The sequence below is a fragment of the Rhinopithecus roxellana genome, chromosome 12 (assembly GCF_007565055.1).
Source record: "Rhinopithecus roxellana isolate Shanxi Qingling chromosome 12, ASM756505v1, whole genome shotgun sequence".
NCBI classification, from domain to species: Eukaryota; Metazoa; Chordata; class Mammalia; order Primates; family Cercopithecidae; genus Rhinopithecus; species Rhinopithecus roxellana.
In genome coordinates this window covers 105,295,344-105,320,254 of record NC_044560.1, presented here as the reverse complement: position 1 = coordinate 105,320,254, position 24,911 = coordinate 105,295,344, and the positions used below count along the sequence as shown (strand labels likewise).

At 52.5% G+C, this 24,911-nt stretch overlaps 2 protein-coding genes across 8 annotated transcripts in view; one reads left to right on the top strand and one right to left on the bottom strand.

The window, feature by feature from the left end:
• Nucleotides 1-24,872, top strand: part of ERCC1 (ERCC excision repair 1, endonuclease non-catalytic subunit) — a 77,869-nt gene extending 52,997 nt beyond the window's left edge. The window contains exons 1-11 of one of the 6 annotated variants that reach the window (XM_010377484.2): nucleotides 4,553-5,114; nucleotides 5,523-5,634; nucleotides 7,532-7,747; nucleotides 8,656-8,759; nucleotides 9,837-9,936; nucleotides 12,619-12,695; nucleotides 14,526-14,625; nucleotides 17,299-17,370; nucleotides 17,586-17,654; nucleotides 22,499-22,578; nucleotides 23,286-23,420. In XM_010377484.2, the coding sequence (XP_010375786.2) occupies nucleotides 4,891-5,114; nucleotides 5,523-5,634; nucleotides 7,532-7,747; nucleotides 8,656-8,759; nucleotides 9,837-9,936; nucleotides 12,619-12,695; nucleotides 14,526-14,625; nucleotides 17,299-17,370; nucleotides 17,586-17,654; nucleotides 22,499-22,552 (1,128 nt within the window). In that variant the 5' untranslated portion in view covers nucleotides 4,553-4,890 and the 3' untranslated portion in view covers nucleotides 22,553-22,578; nucleotides 23,286-23,420. Of the gene's footprint in view, nucleotides 1-4,552; nucleotides 5,115-5,135; nucleotides 5,155-5,522; nucleotides 5,635-7,531; nucleotides 7,748-8,655; nucleotides 8,760-9,836; nucleotides 9,937-12,618; nucleotides 12,696-14,525; nucleotides 14,626-17,298; nucleotides 17,371-17,585; nucleotides 17,655-22,498 lie in introns of those variants that run through there. The other 5 variants (XM_010377483.2, XM_030941970.1, XM_030941971.1 and 2 more) reach the window with 5 other exon arrangements.
• Nucleotides 21,483-24,911, bottom strand: part of CD3EAP (CD3e molecule associated protein) — a 4,515-nt gene continuing 1,086 nt past the window's right edge. Inside the window, exon 3 of one of the 2 annotated variants that reach the window (XM_010377482.2) lies at nucleotides 21,483-24,097. In XM_010377482.2, coding sequence (XP_010375784.1) covers nucleotides 22,723-24,097 — 1,375 coding nt within the window. In that variant the 3' untranslated portion in view covers nucleotides 21,483-22,722. The remainder of the gene's footprint in view (nucleotides 24,098-24,911) is intronic. The other variant, XM_010377481.2, reaches the window with a different exon arrangement.

The following is a 24,911-nucleotide window of genomic DNA, read 5'->3' as shown; positions in this document are numbered from 1 at the left end:
TGCTGGGCAGTGCTGGGGACAAGGTGATGACTGAGATAGACTTGACCCTGCCCTTATGGGGCTCCCAGTTCAGTGGGCCACGGAGTTTTTATTTGAGGAATTGCTCTGGCTGGACACGGTGGCTCATGCCTATAAAATCCCACCACTTTGGGAGGCTTTGAAGGGTGGATCACCTGAGGTCAGGAATTCGAAACCAGCTTGGCCAACATGGTGAAACCCCATCGCTACTAAAAAAAAAATTAGCTGGGTGTGGTGGCATGCGCCTGTAGTCCCAGCTACTCAGGAGGCTGAGGCAGGAGAATCACTTGAACCCGGGAGGCGGAGGTTGCAGTGAGTCAAGATCATGCCACTGCACTACAGCCTGGGTGACAGAGCGAGACTCTGTCTCAATAATAATAATAATAATAATAATAGTAATAATAATAAAATAAAGGAATTGCCCTGGGCACCAGGTCCTGGAGGTACATGAGTTCTCAAGACTGAGAAGGCAAGGAAGAACATTCTAGGGAATGGGAACAGTGTGCAATAAATTGTGGCAAGTGGAGAACGGCACGTGCTCTGGAATGGCAACTACCCAGGGTCACTGAGTCCATTTCTTTGCCTCCAAAACATCACAGTTCTGTTGCTGGTGAGAAACAAGTGTGTGTATCTGGTTTACCTGTCCTCTTTCCCCCTTTCTCTTTCTGTATAAATAGGTCCTTGATTCTGTTTTTATTTTTCTTTCCTTCTTTCTTTCTTTTTTTGAGACGGAGTTGCACTCTTTTTGCCCTGACTGGAGTGTGGTGGCGCGATCTTGACTCACTGCAACATCCGTCTCCCGGGTTCAAGCGATCTCCTGCTTCAGCCTCCAGAGTAGCTGGGATTATAGGCATGCGCCACCAGGCCTGGCTAATTTTGTATTTTTAGTAGAGATGAGGTTTCATCATGTTGGCCAGGCTGATCTCGAACTCCTGACCTCACGTGATCTGCCCTCCTCAGCTTCCCAAAGTGCTGGGATTACAGGCGGGAGCCACCGTGCCCCGCCCTGTTCTGGTTGTGTGTGTGTGTGGAAGTCCCACTTCTGATCCAACCTCAGTCTCTCATGCTGCAGATCTTTTCTTTGCTGTACATCCATCCACAGCCTCTCCAGTGGAGACTTGGGATGTCCCAGCAAAAAAGATGCCCGGGAGGACGCGGAGTAGGGGCTAGGCGCCTCCACTGTCCCCCATCCGGGGGCCTTCGCTTGGGGCCGGGTGAGTCAGCCCCCGGCGGCTCCCGCGTCATCCCGGCCGCTCCGCTCCGCGCTATTTCGGGCTCCGGGCGCTATAAATAGAGGCTCGCCGAGCCGTGCCGCCCCCCTCCATTCGGGCCCCCCTGCGTCCCCGGCCCCGCCGCGATCACCGGGCCGCGCGTCACCGCGGCTAAGTTTAGAGGCGGGCGGGGACGGCAGCCTGGTCACTGCGCCCCCCGGCGGTGCCTGCTTCCAGAGCCTTCGGCCGGGCTGCTCTCCGCGCCCCCCATTCAGGTCCCCTCGGGCGGAATTGGAGGTGAGGGTCCGGTCCTCAAAGTCTCCGTCCCCACCCCAGCCGTTCCGGGGCGCACAAAGGGCTCGAAGTTGAGAGGAGGGGAAGGTTTGGGACGGGAGCATGGGCCGGAGCTGGGGAGTGGCCCAAACTGGAGTTGCGGCTGAATTCTGGAACTTGGGGCTTTTGGAATAAAGAGGCGGAATCGGAGCGTGGATACGGCTGGTGGATTCGAACGCTCAACTCTGGGAGCCGGGGAGATTCGAATCCGGGATTCCAAAGTTTAGTTTTGAAACAGCTTAGGCCGGGAGCAGCGGCTCACTCCAGTAATCACGACACTTTGGGAGGGCGAGAAGGGAGGATCGCTTGAGCCCAGGAGTTCGAGACCAGCCTGGGCTATAGTGAGACTCCCCCCCCACCCCGCCTCTACAAAAAAATACAAACGTTGGCTAGGCGTGGTGGCGCGCGCCTGTGGTCCAGCTACAAGGGGAGGTGATGTGGGAGCCCGGGAGGTTGAGGCTGCAGTGAGGTGTGATCGCACCACGGCACTCCAGCCTGGGTGACACAGAGAGACTCCCTCTCAAAAAAATAAAAAATAAAAAATAAAAGAAGAAGAAGAAGAAGGAAAAAAAAAAAAAAGAAACTGAGGGTAGAAATCCAATACCCAACTTGGAAATAACGTAGAACCCAGGGCAACTTTTTCCCCTCGCTCTTAACTAATGTTAACAGATTTAGAATTCCACTGATCGCACTTCTACTTCCAGGAATTCCTTTGCTGCACTTCTACTTCAAGGAAATGGGTCGGGAGCGGGGACGGGACCTCCTTCTAGGGGGTCTTGTCCCCGCTGGGTTCTGGCGGAGCGGAGCTGCCCCGGCTCCCCAACACTTCCAATTCTCTTGTGGTGCACCATCGCCCCCTGGCAGAAAACGCAGGAGTTGCAGGGTTAAGTCTGGCAATTCCATTCCCCAAGGGGATAACTGAGTAACAAGCCCTTCTACTTGGGATGACCTACTTCTAGAATTGCTGTATGGTCTTGGATACAGAGGTATATTTCTTTTTTCTTTTTTCGTTTTTTGAGACAGAGTCTTGCTCCATCGCCCAGGCTGGAGTGCAGTGTCTCGATCTCAGCTCACTACAACCTCTGCCTCCCAGGTTCAAGCGATTCTCCTGCCTCAGCCTCCCAAGAAGCTGGGATCACAGGCATGCGCCACCACGCCCAGCTAATCTTGTATTTTTAGCAGAGACGGGGTTTTGCCATGTTGGCGAGGCTGGTTTCGAACCCCTGACCATAGGTGATCCGCCCACCTCGGCCTCCCAAAGTGCTAGGATGACAGGCGCAAGTCACTGTGCCCGGCCTTTTTTCTTTCTTTTCTTTTTTTCTTTTTTTGTTCTCACTCTTTACAGGCATGAGCCACCATGCCCAGGAAAAAAAAAAAAAATAAGTAAAATGGGAAAATGTAGACACAGAGACAAACACCCATAGACGAAAGACTGATGTGAAGAAAGAAACAGAGGGATGGTCATGTACATGCAGGCAAGTACAGGTAAAAAGATCAATGAACATAACAGAAATGTCAGAAATAGACTTGTGTGTGTATGGGAATTTGGTATGTGATGAAGGTAGAATTTCAGAACAGTGGAGAAAAGATCTACGTTTGGTCAACTTGAGACAATTGGTTATATCACTCATAAACAACAATCTCGGTGCACTTTCAAAACTAAATCTTGGCCAGGCGTGGTGGCTCATGCTTATAATCCCAGCACTTTGGGAGGCAGAGGCGGGTGCATCACCTGAGGTAAGGAGTTCGACACCAGCCGGGCCAACATGGTGAAACTCCGTCTCTACTAAAAATACAAAAGTTAGCTGGGCGGGCGCCTGTAATCCCAGCTACTTGGGAGGCTGAGGCAGGAGAATCGCTTGAATCTGGGAAGCAGAGGTTGCAGTGAGCCTGTAGATTGCGCCATTGCACTCCAGCCTGGGCAACAAGAGCAAAACTCCATCTCAAAAAATAATAAATAAATAAATAAATCTTACATAGATTAAAGCCAGATGACCTGCTCATTCTAGGTCATCACTGTTTGGGAGGGTGTCTGTGTCCCTCACTGAAGCATAAGCTCTGGGAGGACAACACAACACGGAGCTTTTATCTTTTACACAGATAAAAGAAATGATAGAATGTATCATTATGGCCGTGCGCCGTGGCTCACGCCTGTAATCTCAGCACTTTGGGAGGCTGAGGCAGGTGGACCAACTGAAGTCAGGAGTTCGATACCAGCCTGGCCAAAATGGTGAAACCCTGTCTCTACTAAAAATACAAAAAAAAAAAAAAAAATAGCCAGGCATGGTGGCGCATGCCTGTAATCCCAGCTACTAAGGAGGCAGGAGAATCGCTTGAACCCGGGAGGTGGAGGTTGCAGTGAACTGAGATCGCACCATTGCACTCCAGCCTGGGTAATAAGAGCGAAACTCTGTCTCAAAAAAAAAAAAAAAGAATTTATCACTATGACCCTGGGTCATGGCAGGGCTCTTAACACACCAAAAGCAAAAGTCAGAACGGAACAGATTGATAAATAGTTGTACATAAACACAAATAACTTCTGTGCCAAAAATAACTAAAGTTAAAACCCAAAGTAGAAACTAGGAGGAAATGTTTGCAATATAGGTAACTAAGGATTAGAATCAGAATCCATAAAGTACCCCTAGAAATTAATAGTAATAAAAAAGCCATACAACCCATTTAAAAAATGGACAAGGAATATGAGCAAGCAATTCACAGAAGACAAAATTTATAAGACCAATACATTCACAAAAACCGTTCCATTTCCTTAGTAATCAGAGAGCTGCAAGTTAGAACAGTGTGATACTATCCTTTCAGGAAGTGACTAATACTAACTCATCAGCCAGGCCCCTGCTCAGATGTCCCTTCCTCCAGGAAGCCCTTCCGGACTCGGCGGCTGAGTCAGGCGCTCCCTCTGACCCCCACCCCACGGCTCTCCCGGGATCTCCCATCCCAGACCTGCCCATTCTAAGTCATCACTGTTTGGGAACGTGTCTGTGTCCCTTACTGAACCGTAAGCTCCGGGAGGACAACACGGGGCTGTCGTTGGTCACTGCTGTTTCACCAGCACGGACTCGCACAGGACCGGGAACAGAGGAAGCGCGTGGGGGGAATAGGTGTGGAATAAATGAATGAATGGGGAAACTGAGGCCAAGTCAATGTCTGAGTTGGGATTCAAACTTAAGCCTCTCCGTACTGAGAGGAGGGACCAAGTTGGATCTCCTGCGATCTCTTCTCCACTAAGCCCTGCCAGGATTCCCGGCACACAGAAGCGCTCAGTATGGGCTTTGGAACTGAACAATTTGGGAGCCAGATCCTCTGAGGCCACATGTCTCTCCTCCCACGAACTCCGCGGTCCTCCAGGACCATAGAGAGTTGCATAGAGATCGCCCTGCTCTATGCGCTACTCTCCTGGGGAGCGGGGCCAGAGAGGCCGGAAGTGCGGCGAGCCCTGGGCCGCGCTGGCCGTGCTGGCGGTGGACGGCCTGAGTCCCTCTCCAGTCTTTCCCTTGAGGCTCCAAGACCAGCAACTGAGCTCGCGGCTCTGAAACCGTGAGGCCGGGACCAGAGGGGCGGGAGGCGGAGACTGCAGGTGGAGATTGGCAACCGCGGAAGCCAATCATTGCCGAGTCTGAGAGATGGACAAGGCCAGGCGTGGGGAGGGCGTCCAGATGTAGCCCCGGGGGCTGGGCGAACGGAAGTCGGGGGACGGTGGGGGCGGAGCCAATAGAATCCAGTGGGGGCGAGGGGCGGAGCGATGGGACTTGTAAGGGGCGGGGCGAGCAGAAGGTGGAGGTCAAAGGGGCGGGGCGTTATAGAGCCTCGGGCCCTTGGTGTTTGGGACCTGACCATATGGGGCTCTGGGAGTTTTGTGGGGGACAGCTATGAGTAGCGGTTCCTGCTGGGGTATGAGAATGTAGACGCCGATGGCTCACTCGCTCCTGGCACCTTCCCTTTCAGGTTCCAGATGGACCCTGGGAAGGACAAAGAGGGGGTGCCCCAGCCCTCAGGGCCTCCAGCAAGGAAGAAATTTGTGATACCCCTCGACGAGGATGAGATTCCTCCTGGAGTGGTAGGACAAGGAGATGCGGGGCCCCTGGGAGGCTGGGGGGTGTTAGGAGGAGGAAGAGAATAGGATGGGGCCTGTGGGACCAGGGTGTGGGTTAGTGGATTTGGGGGCCACGGACAACTTGGGGAAACAGTCCTTGGTCCTCCACAGGTCCCAGTTTCCCCATCTGTGAAATGGATGATTGGTTCTAAGAGAGGGCTGAGGCAGAGGGCAGACACTGGCATTCAGCAGATAACCCCTGATGTGTTTTACGAGGCCAGCACCCTGATTTTTCAAGACATGAATTTATAGCTCATGTTTAAGAATTGCCAGGTTTTGCAATCTTAAAATCTATACTTTAGACATATTTTGGTAAATGGAAGGACCTGGTAACATTGAAATCTCCTTCCCAAGGGAAAACAATCGATTGGTGATTAACATTGGTTAGGAAGAAAAGGAAAGTGAGCTAAGGATATAGGGCGCGATGGGGAAGAGGACCTTCCTACTTTATTTAATTTATTTATTATTTTGAGACAGAGTCTGGCTCTGTCACCCAGGCTGGAGTGCACTGGCACCATCTCGGCTCACTGCAGCCTCCGCCTCCCGGATTCAAGAGATTCTCCTGCCTCAGCCTCCCGAGTAACTGGGATTACAGGAGCATGCCACCACATCCGGCTAATTTTTGTAGTTTTAATAGAGACAGAATTTCACCATGTTGGTCAGGCTGGTCTTGAACCTCAAGTGATCTGTCCATCTCGGCCTCCCAAGTGCTGAGATTACAGGCATGAGCCACCATGCCTGGCCCCTTCCTACTTTAGATAGGAAGTTCAAGGGAGGGCCTCTCTGAGGAGGTGACATCTTAGTAGAGACATGAAAGAGGTGAGGGAATGAGCCACAGAGACATCTGGGGTAGAGGGAACAGCCAGTGCCAAAGCCCTGAGGTCAGAGAGAGCCTGCCACATTCAAGGGCAGCACGAAGTCCAGTGGGGCAGTAGTTGAGAAAGCAAGGGAGAAGTGGTAGAAGGTGTAGTCTCTAAGGCAAGGATCAGGGACAGATCTAGAGCCTTGTGGGTGATGGTGACAGCTTTGACTTTCACTCTGAGGCAGGAGCCACCCACTAGCTCTGAGCAGAGGAAGGACATAAAGATTTAGTGTAGGGGACAGACTTCCAGGGGGTGAGAGTGTGGGCAAGGAGCTGGTGAGGAAGGGACTTCAGTGGTCCAAGGGTGAGACGCTGCTGGCTGGGACCAGAGTGGAGGCTGAGGAGTGGGGCAGAAGTGCCTGGATTCAGATTTTGAGCTCTCAGCTTTCTAGAAGGGACATTAGAGGAAGGAGGATGGGCAGCCCTAAAGAGGGGAGAGGGGTCAAGTGCTGTGGCTCACACCTGTAATCCCAACACTTTGGGAGGCCGAGGCAGGCGGATCACCTGAGGTTAGGAGTTCGAGATCAGCCTGGACAACATGTTGAAACCCTGTCTCTAATAAAAATACAAAAATTAGCCAGCATGGTGGTATGCGCCTGTAGTCCCAGCTATTCGGGAGGCTGAGACAGGAGAATCGCTTGAACCTGGGAGGCGGAGATTGCAGTGAGCTGAGATCATGCCACTGCACTCCAGCCTGGGTGACAGAGCAAGACTCCATCTCAAAAAAAAAAGAAAATTAGCTGGGCGTGGTGGCGGGCACCTGGAATCCCAGCTACTCGGGAAGCTGAGGCAGGATAATTGCTTGAACCCGGGAGGTGGAGGTTGCAGTGAGCCAAGATTGTGCCACTGCACTCCAGCCTGGGTGACAGAATGAGACTCTGTCTCAAAAAAAAAAAAAAAAAAAAAGAAAGAAAAAGAAAGGGGAGAGGAACTCACAGGGCCTCAGATGTCCCCTGCTCACCCCAACCGGTCCCCTGCAAACTCCCTTTCTCCCCACAGGCCAAGCCCTTATTCAAATCCACACAGAGCCTTCCCACTGTGGACACCTCGGCCCAGGCGGCCCCTCAGACCTACGCTGAATATGCCATCTCACAGCCTCTGGGAGGGGCTGGGGCCACATGCCCCACAGGGTCAGAGCCCCTGGCAGGAGAGACCCCCAACCAGGCCCTGAAACCCGGGGCAAAATCCAACAGCATCATTGTGAGCCCTCGGCAGGTGAGGAGGGAGACGGAGAAGAGGAGCCTTGAGGTTTTCAGTGGGAAACGCTGTTCTAGGGATGACTCCAGTGGAAGGAGGTCTGAGTTCCAGCCACTTTGTTCTCATCATTCATTTATTCATTCATTCAACGGCAGTGTGTGGGTTGAGAGTGCCCCAGCTCTTGCTGGGGCTTTGGCTGTGTTGGTGCAGCTCTGTTTCCTGACCCCAGGTTTGTTAATTTACTTAAAATGTACTGAATGAGGCCAGGTGCGGTGGTTCACACCTGTAATCCCAGCACTTTGGGAGGCTGAGGCAGGCGGATCACCTGAGGTCAAGAGTTTGAGACCAGCCTGGCCAACATGGTGAAACCTCGTCTCTACTAAAAATACAAAAATTAGCCGGGCGTAGGGGCAGGAGGTGTTCAGGGCCACATGACTCGCAGACTGGGGCTGGGGGAGAGGGTTGAGCTGGAGACAGACCCGGGGACCCTTTAGGAAAGGCCTGGTGCCAGTGGAAGTGGAGGGGAGGAACCTGGATCAGAGGACCAGGGACTGTCCAGGGTTGGGAGGAGGAGAGAGAAGCTGGAAAAGACCCAGGCACAGGTGGGAGGAGGGAGGAGGTGTGGGAAGAGGTGGGAGGAGGGAGGTGTGGGAAGAGGTGGGAGGAGGGAGGAGGTGTGGGAAGAGGTGGGAGGAGGGAGGAGGTGTGGGAAGAGGTGGGAGGAGGGAGGAGGTGTGGGAAGAGGTGGGAGGAGGGAGGAGGTATGGGAAGAGGTGGGAGGAGGGAGATGTGGGAAGAGGTGGGAGGAGGGAGGAGGTGTGGGAAGAGGTGGGAGGAGGGAGGAGGTGCGAGAAGAGGTAGAGGAGGGCCCTGTGGTTGCCAAGGGTCATCCCTATTGATGGCTTCTGCCCTTCCTCCCTCCCCAGAGGGGCAATCCCGTACTGAAGTTCGTGCGCAACGTGCCCTGGGAATTTGGCGATGTAATCCCCGACTATGTGCTGGGCCAGAGCACCTGTGCCCTGTTCCTCAGGTGAGCTCTGCGGTGCCACCCCAGCCTTCAGGAAGGACACCCCACTGGCCTGGGAGGGTCATGTCCCAGTGTTCTGGACCGTTCTATGGGCATGGTCCTGCAGGCTCTGGGCCTTGGTGGGACCCTGTGTTGGAGGAAGGGGGTCTTGGCCTAGAGGTGCCCAGTACAACAACAGCTGGGGCCCAGACTCCTGGGTCTGAGGAAGGAGGGGCTGGGGGGGGCCAGACTCCTAGGTCTGAGCGAGGAGGGGCTGGGGGCTTGGACTCCTGGGTCTGAGTGAGGAGGGGCTGGGGGCCTGGACTCCTGGGTCTGAGGGAGGAGGAGATGGGGGACTGGACTCCTGGGTCTCAGGGAGGAGGGGCTGGGGGCCTGGACTCCTGGGTCTGAGGGAGGAAGGCATGGGGGCCAGACTCCTGGGTCTGAGGGAGGAGGGCCTGAGGGCCAGACTCCTGGATCTGAGGGAGGAGGGACTGGGTCACTCATGTCCCCGACATCTTTGACTGGAGTTGAGGAGAGGCAGGATTTCTCCCATCTCCACCCTAAACAACTTCCTCCCCCAACCCAGGGGCTCCTCTGCAGACAGGGCCAGACAGAGGAAGTGAAACCTGTGAGTTCCTGTGCTCCCCGCAGGCTGTGAGAGCTGCAGACTGCTGGGCAGCGCCAGTCCTAGTTCCCTGGGTCGTGAAGCCCTCACCATAGCCCTCCGAGGCCAGAGCAGATGGGCTGGCGGTGGGCCCTGCTTCCCACTGTGAGCCATGCAACGTCCCCGCGCTCACACTCTCCAGGGCCCCTGGCACCTGTTCTCCCCTTGAAGCCCAAGTCTCTTCCCCTCTTCATGAAGAAGCCACGGGTCTGGGCTTCTGGGTAACCACAGCCATGTGGCCCTGGCTGCCAATCCCCGCAGAGCATCTTCTTGGAAGAGAGACCTGTGGCAAGTGACTTACTCTCTGTGAGCCTCAGGACCCCTCTGTCCCCTGTGCCGCACTCTGAGCCCTTAGTATTCCAGTGAGAGGGCAGAAGGGCTTTGGGGGTCTCGAACAGACAGACTTCTCAACTCCTACTCCCTGCCCCCCCCAGCCTCCGCTACCACAACCTGCACCCGGACTACATCCATGGGCGGCTGCAGAGCCTGGGGAAGAACTTCGCCCTGCGGGTCCTGCTCATCCAGGTGGATGTGGTAAGCAGGGGTCGCTCCCCAGCTGGCCTCACTGGCCCCATCTCGGAAATGGGGAGTGCTGGGCCTCGAGGTTGTGCAGCATACTGTTGAATCCCTTCCAAGAGGAAATGCAGCTAAAACCTCAGCGAGGAAGGTTTTTCACATCCGAGATTGACATGGGTCACCAAGACACTGTGTTGGCAAGGAGAGGGGAGGGCAAAATTATCCATTTCCTCTTTCCCCACATCCCCTTCAATTAGTCCCAGATCTCTGCCCCCTAAATATCTCTTTTGTGTGTGTGGTTTTTGTTTGTTTATTTGTTTGAGATGGAGTTTCGCTCTTGTTGCCCAGGCTGGAGTGCAATGACTCGATCTCGGCTCACTGCAACCTTAGCCTCCGGGGTTCAAGCGATTCTCCTGCCTCAGCCTCCTGAGTAGCTGGGATTATAGGCATGCACCACCACACCTGGCTGATTTTTGTATTTTTAGTAGAGACTGGTTTTCACCATGTTGGCCAGGCTGGTCTTGAACTCCTGACCTGAGGTGATCCACCCGCCTTAGCCTCCCAAAGTGCCAGGATTATAGGCATGAGCCACCACGCCCGTTCATATCTCTCTCTCTCTCTCTCTTTTTTTAAGATGGAGTCTCCTCTGTCTCCCAGGCTGGAGTGCAATGGCGAGATCTTGGCTCACTGCAACCTCCGCCTCCTGGGTTGAAATAATTCTCCTGCCTCAGCCTCCTGAGCAACTGGGATTACAGGCACACTACACCATGCCTGGCTTATTTATTTATTTGTTGTTTTGAGACAGAGTCTCGCTCTTTTGCCCATGCTGGAGTGTAATGGTGCAATCTTGGCTCACTGCAACCTCCGCCTCCTGGGTTCAGGTGATTCTCCTGACTCAGCCTCTCAAGTAGCTGGGATTACAGGCACGTATCACCATGACTGGCTAATTTTTTGTTTTTTTAGTAGAGATGGGGTTTGACCATGCTGGCCAGGCTGGGCTCGATCTCCTGACCTCATGATCCACTCGCCTCAGCCTCCCAAAGTGCTGGGATTACAGACGTGAGCCACCGCGCCCAGCCAATTTTTGTAGTTTTAGTAGAGACGGGTTTCACCATGTTGGCCAGGCTGGTCTGAAACTCCTGACCTCAAGTGATCTGCCTACCTCGGCCTCCCAAACTGTTGGGATTCCAGGTGTGAGCCACCACGCCCAGCTTATCTCTTTGTTTGTTTGTTTGTTTGTTTTGACACAGGGTCTTGCTCTGTTGCCCAGGCTGGAGTGCAGTGGCCCAATCATAGGCCAGTGCGGCCTTGACCTCCTGGGCTCAAGTGATCCTCCCACCTCAGCCTCCTAAGTAGCTGGGACTATAGGTGCACACCACCATATTTTTTTGTATTTTGTAGACATGGGGTCTTCACTCTGTTGCCTAGACTAGTCTCGAACTCTTGGCCTCAAGTGATCCTCCTGCCTCAACCTCTCAAAGAGCTAGGATTACAGGCATGAGCCACTGCACCCAACCCAGTGGAAAAGGATTGCTTGAGGCCAGGAGTTGGAGACCAGACTGGGTAACACAGCAAGACCCTGTATCTAAAAATCTTTTAAAAATCACCCACTGGGGGTGGCTCACGCCTGTAATCCCAGCACTTTGGGATTACCTGAGATCAGAAGTTCAAGACCAGCCTGGCCAACATGGTGAAACCCCATCTCTACTAAAAATACAAAATTCAGCTGAGCGTGGTGGCGTGCGCCTGTAATCCCAGCTACATGGGAGGCTGAGGCAGAACTGCTTGAACCCGGCAGGCAGAGGTTGTAGTGAGTCAAGATCATGTCACTGCACTCCAGCCTGGGCAACAGAACAAGACTCTGTCTCAAAAAAAAAAAAAAAAAAAAAATTATAAAACTCCCATGGCTCCTAAGTACCCTAGAAGAAAGTTCTGCTCCCTTCCATGACCTATGGGGCCCTGTGTGACCTCTGACCTCGACCTAGTTTTCCAGGCCCGTCTCTAAGAGTCTGTGCTTCTCATGGAATTTCACATCCTCTCTCCCATAGGGAGTGAATTATAATTCTTGAAGCCCTCTTTCCCCTCCCATCCTTTGCCCATGCTGGTCTCTATGTCTGGAATTCCCTTTTCTGGTCTCCTTTTCATCCTTTCCTCCTCCTCCTCCTCCTCCTCCTTTGGGTCTCAGCTCAGATGTCCCCTCCTCCAAGAAGCCCTCTCTGATCCCCCAGGCAGGCTCGGTCCCTCCTCTGGCTCCCACATTGCAGCCCTGGCCACTCCAGATCATCAATGTCTGGGGACAGGTCTGTCCTGCTCATCAGACTGTGAGTCCTGGGAGGGCAGAGTCAGGGCTGTTTCGGTCACTGCTGGGTCCTAGCATTGGTTAGCACGGGCCAGGCACAGTAGGAGCTTAGAGAGTGACAATTGGGTGAGAGGCTCTTGGCTTCCTGAGCTACTGTGTTTTCAGGCTTTAATTCCTTTTTTGTTATTTGTTTCTTTTTTTTTAAGACGGAGTCTCGCTCTGTCGCCCAGGTTGGAGTGCAGTGGCGCGATCTCGGCTCACTGCAATCTCCACCTCCCGGGTTCAAGCAATTCTCCACCTCAGCTTTCCTAGTAGCCGGGATTACAGGCGCCTGCCACCACGCCTGGCTAATTTTTGTAATTCCTGGCTTCTAGGTTTCTAATTCTGATTTTCTCCTCCAGAAAGATCCCCAGCAGGCCCTGAAGGAGCTGGCTAAGATGTGTATCCTGGCTGATTGCACACTGATCCTCGCCTGGAGGTGAGATGGAGGCTTCCCTGCCTCATTCAGGCTCTACCTGCTCCCCCATCCCACCCTGCCCAGCCCTTCCCTTCTCCTTCCTGTGTGGGCCTGGTGCAGGCAGCGCCTCTCTCTGGCCTTCAGTTTCCTCATCTATGAAACAAGGTCTTAATATCTTTTTTTTTTTTTTGATACAGAGCCTCACTCTGTCCCCCAGGCTGGAGTGCAGTGGTGCAATCTCAGCTCTGCCTTGGGGGTTCAAGCACTTCTCCTGGCTTCTCCAGTAGCTGGGATTACAGGTGCGCACCACCACACCCAGCTAATTTTTTTGTATTTTTAGTAGAGACAGGGTTTTGCCATGTTGGCCAGGCTGGTCTTGAACTCCTGACCTCAGGTGATCCTCCCGCCTCGCCCTCCCAAAGTGCTGGGATTACAGGCGTGAGCCACTGTGCCTGGCTGGAAGCTGAACATTTCATGAGGTTGGCTTCTTGCTGCAGTGGGAAAATAAGCAGTGTTTCTGGTTTTCCTCCTGTCAAACCCAATACAAACACTTTGTGTGCTGACTTCGCTTCCAAAATAGCTAACATTTCTTCAGCAGTGCCAGGGGCAGCTTTTGGTACTTACAGAGCATTCCAGAGTATTCTCTGATCTTCACAGTCATACCATCCTCCCCACTTTTTTATTAATTTTTGAGACAGGGTCTTGCTCTGTTGCCAAGGCTGGAGTGCAGTGGCGCTATCACAGGTTACCGAAGCCTCAACTTACCAGGCTCAGGCAGTTCTCCTGCCTCAGCCTCCCAAGCAGTTGAACTGAAGGTGCGCACCACCACACCTGGCTAATTTTTAATTTTTTGTAGAGACAACATCTTGCTATGTTATCCTGGCTGGTCTCAAACTCCTGAGCTCAAGTGACCCTCCTGCCTCAGCCTCCCAAAGTGCTGGGATTACAAGCATGAGCCACTATGCCTGACCACCCCACTTTACAGTGAGGAAACTGAGGCCCAGAGAGCAAACCACTGGCCCAGGATTACCCAGGCAGAGGTGGGGTCAGGCTCCCAAGAGCTGGCCCATAGCCAGAAAAGATACCAAGATGCGCCCAGCAGTGGTCACTACCAGGTTGTATTTGGCATGGGGATGGGCTGGAATTTTGATTTTTAGCATCAAAAATTCTTTTTTTTTGAGACAGAGTCTTGCTCTGTCGCCCAGGCTGGAGTGCAGTGGAGCGATCTCGGCTCACTGCAAGCTTCGCCTCCTGGATTCACGCCATTCTCCTGCCTCAGCCTCCTGAGTAGCTGGGACTACAGGCACCCGCCACGACACCCGGCTAATTTTTTTGTATTTTTAGTAGAGACGGGGTTTCACCATGTTAGCCAGGACGGTCTCGATCTCCTGGCCTCGTGATCCACCCGCCTCGGCCGCCCAAAGTGCTGGGATTACAGACATGAGCCACTCGCCCGGCCTTTTTTTTTTTTTTTTTTGAGACGGAGTTTCACTCTTGTTGCCCAAGCAGCAGTGCAATGGCGTGATCTCAGCTTACTGCAAACTCCACTTCCCTGGTTCAGGCGATTCTCCTGCCTCAGCCTCCTGAGTAGCTGGGACTACAGGCACATGCCACCAAGCCCAGCTACTTTTTTGTATTTTTAGTAGAAATGGGGTTTCACCATGTTGGCCAGGCTGGTCTCGAACTCCTGACCTCAGATGATCTGCCTGCCTCATCATCCCAAAGTGCTGGGATTACAGGCATGAGCCACTGCGCCCGGCCTAGTATTGGTAATTCTTACGACTGACCATAATGAAGCAAATCTACAATCTGATACCTCACTTCCCGCTGCCCTGTATCCTGTTATCCTAGTCCCGAGGAAGCTGGGCGGTACCTGGAGACCTACAAGGCCTATGAGCAGAAACCAGCGGACCTCCTGATGGAGAAGCTAGAGCAGGACTTCGTCTCCCGGGTGAGGCCACCTCACCTTCCATCCCTGCCTGGGCCTCCCCGCAGCCCCTGGGTGGTTGAGCTTCAGTTCCAATCTTAAGGCACTGTGCATTCATCCCTGAGCCTCGTCTTCCCTGCCCCATCCCACCCAAATTGCAGCTAGAGGGATTTTCCTGAGCACAAATCTGCTGCTACCCTCTCCAGCTCAAAATCCTCCCATGGCTCCCTAGTACCCCGAGGGGGAAAGCCCAGGCTTCTGGCCAGGCTCAACAAGGGCCCGTCAGGCTCAGAAGCCCGGTGGCCCCCACTTTCCACTTCACTTCTCCCAGGCCTAGCTCGCTTCTCCAAGCACTTGCCCCTTCTTTTTTTTTTTTTTTTTTTTTTTTTTTTTTTTTTGAGGTGGAGTCTCGCTCTGTCGCCCGGACTGGAGTGCAGTGGCCAGATCTCAGCTCACTGCAAGCTCCGCCTCCCGGGTTTACGCCATTCTCCTGCCTCAGCCTCCCGAGTAGCTGGGACTACAGGCGCCCGCCACCTCGCCCGGCTAGTTTTTTGTATTTTTAGTAGAGACGGGGTTTCACCATGTTAGCCAGGATGGTCTCGATCTCCTGACCTCGTGATCCGCCCGTCTCGGCCTCCCAAAGTGCTGGGATTACAGGCTTGAGCCACCGCGCCCGGCCGCACTTGCCCCTTCTATTCCCTCTGCCCAATTACCTGCCTAATTCCTTTTTTTTTTTTTTTTTTTTTTTGAGATGGAGTCTCACTGTGTTGCCCAGGGTGGAGTGTAATAGCATGATCTCAGCTCACTGCAACCTCCGCCTCCTGGGTTCAAGCGATTCTCCTGCCTGAGCCTCCCGAGTAGCTGGGACTACAAGTGCCCGCAACCATGCCCATCTAATTTTTATATTTTTTAGTGAAGATGGGTTTCACTATGTTGGCCAGGCTGGTCTCAAACTCCTGGCCTCAGGTGATCCACCCTCCTCAGCCTCCCAAAGTGCTGGGATTACAGGCATGAGTCATCGTGCCCAGCCTTACCTGCCTAATCCCATCTTTCATATCTCAGCTTTGATACTACCTCCTCCAGGAAGCCCTCCCTGATCCCTAGGCCAAGTTAAGTGTTCCTGCTGGGTTCCCCCATCCAGCCCTGTCCCTTTGGGCCATCATTGTTTGGAACTGACTTATCTCCCCAACCAGTCTGGGAGCCCCAGAAGGGCAGCTTGGGGGCTCTCTTGGTCCCCACTGTGTCTCTAGCACCACCCAGCCCTCAGTGTTTACTGAATGCATTGTTGCTTCTGGACTCCAGCAATGGAGGGATGGTGAGGGGTCTGCCATATAGGCCTGTCCTGGGGACTCTGGGAAAAGATCACACAGCCAGGGGACCCCATTAGACAGTCAGGGCCTAGTATCAACAGTTCCTGCATCTGAAGCTCTTACTTCTGCCAGAGATATCACCCTGACAACCTGGTTTACAATCACTCTCCCGAGAAGAGGCTCTGAAAACCCCCATCTCAATCATGAAGGAGAAAGGGAGTGCAGTGATTTGCCCGTCAGATGGGGTGGGGGTTTAAACCGAGGCAGCCAACACCCAGGCCACATGGGTCAGCATTCAGGAATCTGTTATCACCCAGTGGAGCTGGAGAGCATTCCCAGGTACATCCCAGTGATGTCCACAGCCACCCTCGACTTTTAGGATCCTCATTTGCCCAAAAATTGAGCCCCTTACCCAGGCTCTTGTTATTGTTTTTTTTTTGCTTGTTTGTTTTGAGACAGAGCCTTGCTCTGTTGCCAGGCTGGAGTGCAGTGGCATGATCTCAGCTCACTGCAATATCCATCTCCTGGGTTCAAGCGATTCTCCTGCCTCAGCCTCCCGAGCAGCTGGGATTAGAGGTGCACCACCACACCTGGCTAATTTTTGTATTTTTAGTAGAGACAGGGTTTCACCATATTGGCCAGGCTGGTCTTGAACTCCTGACTTTGTGATCCACCCGCCTCAGCCTCACAATGTGCTGGGATTACAGGTGTGAGCCACCGTGCCTGGCCGCCTCCCCCCCCCGCCTTTTTTTTTTTTTAAATGAGAGAGTTTTGCTCTGTCACCCACTCTGGAGTGCAGTGGTATAACCTTGGCTCAGTGAAACCTCCACCTGCCAGGTTCAAGCGATTCTCCCAGCTCAGCCTCCCTAGCAGCTGGAATTACAGGCGTGCTCCACCATGCCTGGCTAATTCTTGTTTGTTGTTGTTGTTGTTGTTTGCTTGTTTTTTGAGACAGAGTCTTGTTCTGTCGCCCAGGCTGGAGTGCAGTGGTACAGTCTCCACTCACCACATCCTCTGCATCCCAGGTTCAAGTGATTGTCCTGCCTCAGCCTCCCGAGTGGCTGGGACTACAGGTGTGTTGCCACCACGCCTGGGTAATTTTTTGTATTTTTAGTAGAGATGGGGTTTCACTATGTTGACCAGGCTAGTCTCAAACTCCTGACCTCAGGTGATCCTCCCACCTTGGCCTCCCAAAGTACTGGGATTACTAGGTATGAGCCACCATGCCCAGCCTGAGATGACTTTTTAATCATAGGGGAAAAAACCATTTGAGTGCTTCCTGCATGCCAGGCAGTCTGGGGACACAGCTGTGACCCAGCCCTGCCCTCTAGGCTCAGTCTCCCTGGCCTTTCTTCTCCCCTCACACTCCTGCCTCCTCCTCTTCCAGGTGACTGAATGTCTGACCACCGTGAAGTCAGTCAACAAAACGGACAGTCAGACCCTCCTGGCCACGTTTGGAGTAAGGAAAGGCTCCCTGCCCCTAGGCATTTCTGTCCCCTTGCCTTTTTTAGAAAGCCTTTCACCCATTTCCTTCCATCTCCCTGCCCACCCCTTGGCCCGTCCTGCCTTCCCACAGGCCCTCACCTCCCCCGGGGAATATCTGAGGCCCCTCCTCAGCTGGGACAGGGAGGCTTTTGTGCTCAGCTACCCTGACCCCTTGCTTTCACCTTTCAGTCTCTGGAACAGCTCATCGCTGCATCGAGAGAAGATCTGGCCTTATGCCCAGGCCTGGGCCCTCAGAAGGTAAGAGCTCTGGGAAAGAACCCAAGGAGTTAGGGAAAGGAGGGAGCCCCAAGTAAACACAACCTGAGACCCCAAAGTTTTAAGGTGAAAAAAGAACCAAAGGCTGGACACAGTGGCTACCACCTGTAATCCCAACACTTTGGGAGGCCGAGACAGGAGGACTGCTTGAGGCCAGAAGTTGGAGACCAGCCTGGGCAAGTGGATACCTCGCCTTTATTAAAAAAAAAAAAACTAGCTGGGCATGGTGGTGTGAGCTTGCTACATGCCTGTAGTCTCAGCTACTAAGGAGACTGAGGTGGGAGGATCGCTTGAGCCCAGGAGGTTGAGGCTGCAGTGAGCTATAATCACGTTACTACACTCCAGCCTGGGTGACAGAGCGATCCTGTCTCAAAGCAGAAGCAATCCAATGCAGAAGAATGAAACTAGACACCTACCTCTCGCCATATACAAAAATCAAATCAAAATGGATTAAAGACTTAAATCTAAGACCTCAATGCATGAAATTTCTACAAGAAAACATAGGGAAGCTCTCCAGGACATTGAACTGGGCAGAGATTTCTTGAATAATGCTCCAGAAGCACAGGAAACCAAAGCAAAATGGAGAAATGGGATCACGTCAAGTTAAAAAGCTTCTAAGCCAGGCATGGTGGCTCGCGCCTGTAATCCCAGCCCTTTGGGAGGCTGAGGCAGCTGGATCACCTGAGGTCAGGAGTTTGGGATCAGCCTGGCCAATGTGGAGAAACCCCATCTTTACTAAAAATACAAAAACTTAGCCTGGTGTGGTGGCACATGCCTGTATTCCCAGCTGCTTGGAAGGCTAAGGCAGGACAATCATTTGAACCTGGGAGGTGGAGGTTGCGGTGAGCCGAGATCGCGCCATTGCACTCCAGCTTGGGCAACAAGAGTGAAACTCTGTTTCAAAAAATTAAAAGGCCGGGTGCGGTGGCTCACGCCTGTAATCCCAGCACTTTGGGAGGCCGAGGTGGGCAGATCACGAGATAAGGAGATCGAGACCACGCTAACACAGTGAAACCCCGTCTCTACTAAAAATACAAAAATTAGCCAGGTGTGGTGGCGGGTGCCTGTAGTCCCAGCTACTCGCGAGGCTGAGGCAGGAGAAGTGCATGAACCTGGGAGGCGGAGCTTGCAGTGAGCTGAGATCGCGCCACTGCACTCCAGCCTGCGCAACAGAGGGAGACTCCGTCTCAAAAAAAAAAAAAAAAAGAAGAGGCCGGGCGCGGTGGCTCAAGCCTGTAATCCCAGCACTTTGGGAGGCCGAGACGGGCGGATCACGAGGTCAGGAGATCGAGACCATCCTGGCTAACCCGGTGAAACCCCGTCTCTACTAAAAAATACAAAAAGCTAGCCGGGCGAGGTGGCAGGGCGCCTGTAGTCCCAGCTACTCGGAGGCTGAGGCAGGAGAATGGCGTAAACCCGGGAGGCGGAGCTTGCAGTGAGCTGAGATCAGGCCACTGCACTCCAGCCTGAGCGACAGAGCGAGACTCCATCTCAAAAAAAAAAAAAAAAAGAAGAATAAAAAGCTTCTGCACAGCAAAGGAAGCAATCCACAAAGTGAAGAGACAACACACAGAATGGGAGAAAATATTTGCAAACTGGCCGGGCGCGGTGGCTCAAGCCTGTAATCCCAGCACTTTGGGAGGCCGAGACAGGCGGATCACGAGGTCAGGAGATCGAGACCATCCTGGCTAACATGGTGAAACCCCGTCTCTACTAAAAAATACAAAAAACTAGCCGGGCGAGGTGGCGGGCGTCTGTAGTCCCAGCTACTCGGGAGGCTGAGGCAGGAGAATGGCGTAAACCCGGGAGGCGGAGCTTGCAGCGAGCTGAGATCCGGCCACTGCACTCCAGCCTGGGCGACAGAGCAAGACTCCGTCTCAAAAAAAAAAAAATATATATATATATATTTGCAAACTAACCATCTGACCAGGAATCAATAACCAGAAGATATGAGTTCTAACAACTCTATAGGATAAAATATAATAATCCAATCAAAAAGTGGGCAAAATATTTGAATTAACATTTCTCAAAAGACATACAAATGGCAAGCAGGCATATGAAGAGGTGCTCAACATCACTGATCATCAGAAAAATGTGAATCAAAACTACAATGAGGCCGGGCGCGGTGGCTCACGCCTGTAATCCCAGCACTTTGGGAGGCTGAGGCAGGCAGATCACTTGAGCCCAGGACTTCAAGATCAGCCTGGCCAACATGGCGAAATCCCATCTCTACTAAAAATACAAAAATTAGCTGGGTGTGGTGGTGCATGCCTGTAATCCCAGCTACTTGGGTGGCTGAGGCAGGAGAATCGCTTGAACCCAGGAGATGGAGGTTGCAGTGAGCTGAGATTACACCACTGCACTCCAACCTGGGCAACAAAAGTGAAACTTGGTCTCAAAAAAACCCAAAAATAGGCCAGGTGTGGTGGCTCACACCTGTAATCCCAGCACTTGTGGGAGGCTGAGGTGGGCAGATCATGAGGTCAGGAGATCTAGACCATGATGGCTAACACAGTGAAACCCCGTCTCTACTAAAAATACCAAAAAAAGTTAGCCGGGCGTGGTGGTAGACACCTGTAGTCCCAGCTACTCGGGAGGCTGAGGCAGGAGAAAGGCATGAACCTGGGAGGCAGAGGTTGCAGTGAGCTGAGATCACACCACTGCACTCCAGCCTGGGTGGCAGAGCCAGACTCCATCTCAAAAAAAAAAAAAAAAAAAAAGCCAAAATACACTATAATGAGATACCATCTCAGCTCCATTAAAATGGCTTTTTTTTTTTTTTTTTTTTTTGAGATGGAGTCTCACTCTGTTGCACAGGCTGGAGTGCAATGGTGCGATCTCAGCTCACTGCAACCTTCGTCTCCCGGGTTCAAGCGATTCTCCTACGTCAGCCTCCTGAGTAGATGGGATTACAGGCACCTGCTACCATGCCCCACTAGTTTTTCATTTTTAGTAGAGACGGAGTTTCCCCAGGTTGGTCAGGCTGGTCTTGAACTCCTGACCTCAGGTGATCCACCCACCTTGGTCTCCCAAAGTGCTGAGATTATAGGTGTGAGCCACTGCGCCTGGCTTTGAAATGGCTTTTATCCAAAGGGCAGGCAATAACAAATGGTGGTGAGGATGTGAAGAAAAGGGAACCCTCGCATACTTTTGGTGAGAATGTAAATTAGTACAACCACTATGGAAAACAGTTTGGAGACTCCTCTAAAAACTGAAAGTTCAGCTTCCACATGATCCAGCAATCCCACTGCTGGGTATATCCCCAAAGAAAGGAAATCAGTGTATGGTACAGGTATCTGCACTCCTGTTTGTTACAGCACAGTTCACATTGCCAAGATTTGGAACCAACCTGTGTCCATGAGCAGATGACCAGGCAAAGAAAATGTGGTACTTATACACAATGGAGTACTCTTCAGCCATAAAAAAAGTATGAGATCCTGGCTAGGCGTGGTGGCTCACACCTCTAATCCCAGCATTTTGGGAGGCCGAGGCGGGCAGATCACTTGAGGTCAGGAGTTCGAGACCAGCTTGGCCAACATGGTGAAACCTCGTCTCTACTAAAAATACAAAAATTAGCCGGGTGTGGTGGCGCGTGCCTGTAATCTCAACTACTCAGGAGGCTGAGGCAGGAGAATCACTTGAATCCGGGAGGTGAAGACTGCAGTGAGCCAAGATCATGCCACTGCACTCCAGCCTGGGCAACAGAGAGAGACCCTTTTCAAAAAAAAAAAAAAAAGAGATCCTATCGTTTACAACATAATTAACTGGGGAGCATTCTGTTAAGTGAAATAAGCCAGGCACAGAAAGACAAACATCACATGTTCTCACTTATTTGTGTATCGAAAAATCAAAACAGTTGAACTCATGGAGATAGAGTAGATGGATGGTTCCTGGAGGCTGGGGACGGTAGTGAGGGGCTGGCAGGGAGATCGGGAAGGTTAATGGGTACCACACACAAACAAAAAAAAAAAAAAAGAGAGAGAAAGAATGAATAAGACATACTATTTGATAGCACAACCAGGTGACTATAGTCAATAATAACTATACATTTTAAAATAACTTGGCCAGGTGCAGTGGCTCACACCTGTTACCCCAGCACTTTGGGAGGTCAAGGCAGGCGGATCATGAGGTCAGGAGTTCGAGACCAGCCTGGCCGATATGGTGAAACCCCATCTCTACTAAAAATACAAAAATTAGCCGGGCATGGTGGCGGGCACCTGTAGGCCCAGAGACTTGGGAGGCTGAGGCAGAAGAATTGCTGGAACCCAGGAGGTGGAGGTTGCAGTGAGCCAAGATCACACCACTGCACTCCAGCCTGGGTGACACCGCGAGACTCCATCTCAAAAAAAAAAAAAAAAGTAAGCCAGGCACGGTGGCTCATGCCTATAATCCCAGCACTTTGGGAGGCTGAGGCGGGTGGATCACGAGGTCAGGAGATTGAGACCATCCTGGCTAACACGGTGAAACCCCGTCTGTACTTTAAAAAAAAAAAAAAAAAAAAAATTAGCCGGGCGTGGTGGCAGGCACCTGTAGTCCCAGCTACTCGGGAGGCTGAGGCAGGAGAATGGCGTGAACCCGGGAGGCGGAGCTTGCAGTGAGCTGAGATCCCGCCAGTGCACTCCAGCCTGGGCGACAGAGCAAGTCTCCGTCTCAAAATAAATAAATAAATAATAACTTAAAAAGATTGTAACTGGATTGTTTGTAATTCAATGGATAAATGCTTGAGTGTTTAGGGGAAAAAAAAGAACGAAAACCCCACTCTAGATTTACCCAGGAAACAGCTCCTTTAATGACTGGTTCCTCATTTTTTTCTCCCTCCCATCCAGGCCCGGAGGCTGTTTGATGTCCTGCATGAGCCCTTCTTGAAAGTACCTCGATGACCCCAGCTGCCAAGGAGACCCTCAGGGTAAAAATAAAGCATCCTCCCAGGCCAGGCTCCTGTTGGCTATGCTGGTGCAGTCTCTGGGGAGGGGTTCTTGAGGTGTCACTTTTGGATGGCCTAGGTGGGCACCTTCAGCTTTCTTTAGTTCCTCACTTTCCCTGGGGCAGATTACACAGGCTGCTGCTGCTTCCTCCGCTTCTTGTCCCGGCCTGTGGGAGCCTCCTCCCCAGACTCTGAATTCAGCGGTGGCCCCTGCATCTCCTCTTGGGGCACTGTTTCCGGCATCCAGCTTTCCTGACTCCGCTTCTTCCTCTTCTTGGTGGATCCTGGAGTTGCCCTGGCCTCAGGCTGTCCCTCCCCTGGCAGCTCAGGCTCTAGTGGCTGAATCAGCTCAGTCCTCAGCTCAGTCATTGTGTGACCTCTCTCTTTCTTCTTCTTCTTCTTGGTGGACGTGGGCGCTACCTGAGGCTCAAGGTCATCCGGCAGCTCAGGCTCCACCACCTCTGTCTCTGGCTCCACTGTGGCATTTTGCTGTTTGTCTTTCTTCCTCTTCTTTTTGGGAGCTGCCAGGGCTGCCTGGGCCTGAGGCTCAGCTCCATCTGGCTGTTGAGGCTCCATCATCCCCCCTGGGAACTCCAGAGGCTTCATCTCTGGCTCCACTGGCTCCATCGCCTCCGTCCCTGACTCCATCATTGCAATCTGTTCCTTTTGTTTTTTCTTCTTCTTTGTAGGGGGAAGAGGGATGCCTTCCTCCAGTGGCTCCACCTTCACCTGTGGCTGACACTCAACTGTCATCCCCTCCTCTGGCTCCATCCCTTCCATCCCCTTTTGCCTCTTTCTCTTTTTGGTCGGGGACAGGACTGTGTCTTCTAGAGGCTCAGTGTTAATCTGTCCCTGCTTCACTGTCTTGTCTTCTGGCTCGAAGGTTTCTGTCCCTTTGGGCTTCTTCCTCTTCTTGGTGGTGGACGGGAGCAGCACTTCCAGAGGCTCCAGTGTCTCCACTGTGGGCTCTGTCCCCACAGGCCCTGACACCTCTGGTTCTTTCAGGGGCTGATTTTTCTTCTTCTTCTTCTTCCTCACATCCATTTCTGGGGACCCCAAAGCCATGTCCACCTCCAGGACCCCGTGCCCATTCACTGCCTCCAGAGTGACTGGGGCCTCTGTCACCTGCATCTCCTTTTTCTTCTTCCCTGAGGTGAGCAGGTTGGGGGCCAAGGCTGACCTAGGCCCTGTGACTGGTGGGTTGCCCCCAAAGGCATAGAACCGAGGCCGCAGGCCAGGGGGGATCTGTGGTGGGGGACTTGCTGGGATGAGCTGCAGAGGGCTCCCCGACAGGGATTGCTGGGGACCCTCAAGGATCCTTAGGGTGCCCTGGGGGGCTGAGGCACAGGTGAGTCCACCTCCTGCCTCCGTTGAGGGGGCCAGCAGGGTTGCTTCTGCAGCCTGGGGACAGCTGCTGAGGACTCGATAGCGGTGCCGCTTGCCTGCCAACTTGCCCTTGACGATCTGCGAGCCAGAGAGAGGCACATGGCGCCCATTGAAGCTATCGAGAGAAACAGGGAGGGCAGAGGCTTAAGTGGAACAGGAGAGGGAAGCTTTTCTTTTTATTGAGACAGACTCTTGCTCTGTCACCCAGGCTGGAGTACAGTGGCATAATCTCAGATCACTGCAACCTCCACCTCCTGGGTTCAAGCGAGTCTCCTGCCTCAGCCTCCCAAGTATCTGGGATTACAGGCACCTGCCACCATGCCTGGCTAATTTTTGTATTTTTAGTAGAGACAGAGTTTCACCATGTTGGCCAGGCTGGTCTTGAACTCCTGACCTCAAGTGATCTGCCCGCCTCGGCCCCCCAAAGTGATGGGATTACAGGCACGAGCCACTGCGCCCAGTGGCCTCTGCTTTTTAATAAAACATGACTAGAGTGACTCCATCTTAAAGTGAGTAGCTAGGCACTTAAAAGGTTCATGCTTATGGCCTGAACATAACCACATCCCAAGCTGACCACCAATTATAATTACAGAATATTTATGGCCATACAGGACATGTCCCACCAAGCCTGCAGAATGTCCAAATGTCCTAAGAATGCAGCCCCCGTTGCTTAAATATAATATGAATGAGCAAGCTTAGGTTGCAGGATTAATAGTCATGGATAACACCAATAGCCCCTACGTTTAGTGAGCTTATCTGCACACTCCAAGTTTAATTATAGTTTCTTATAAATAGAGATACTAACAAAGGGTTGTGGGTTTCTCCTTCTTTTTGAGGACACTTTACTCTGTAAAGGAGTAGTTTCCAATAAAGTTGCTTCTTTCATTGTGCTCTGTAACTCGCCTCGAATTCTTTCCTGTGACAAATTC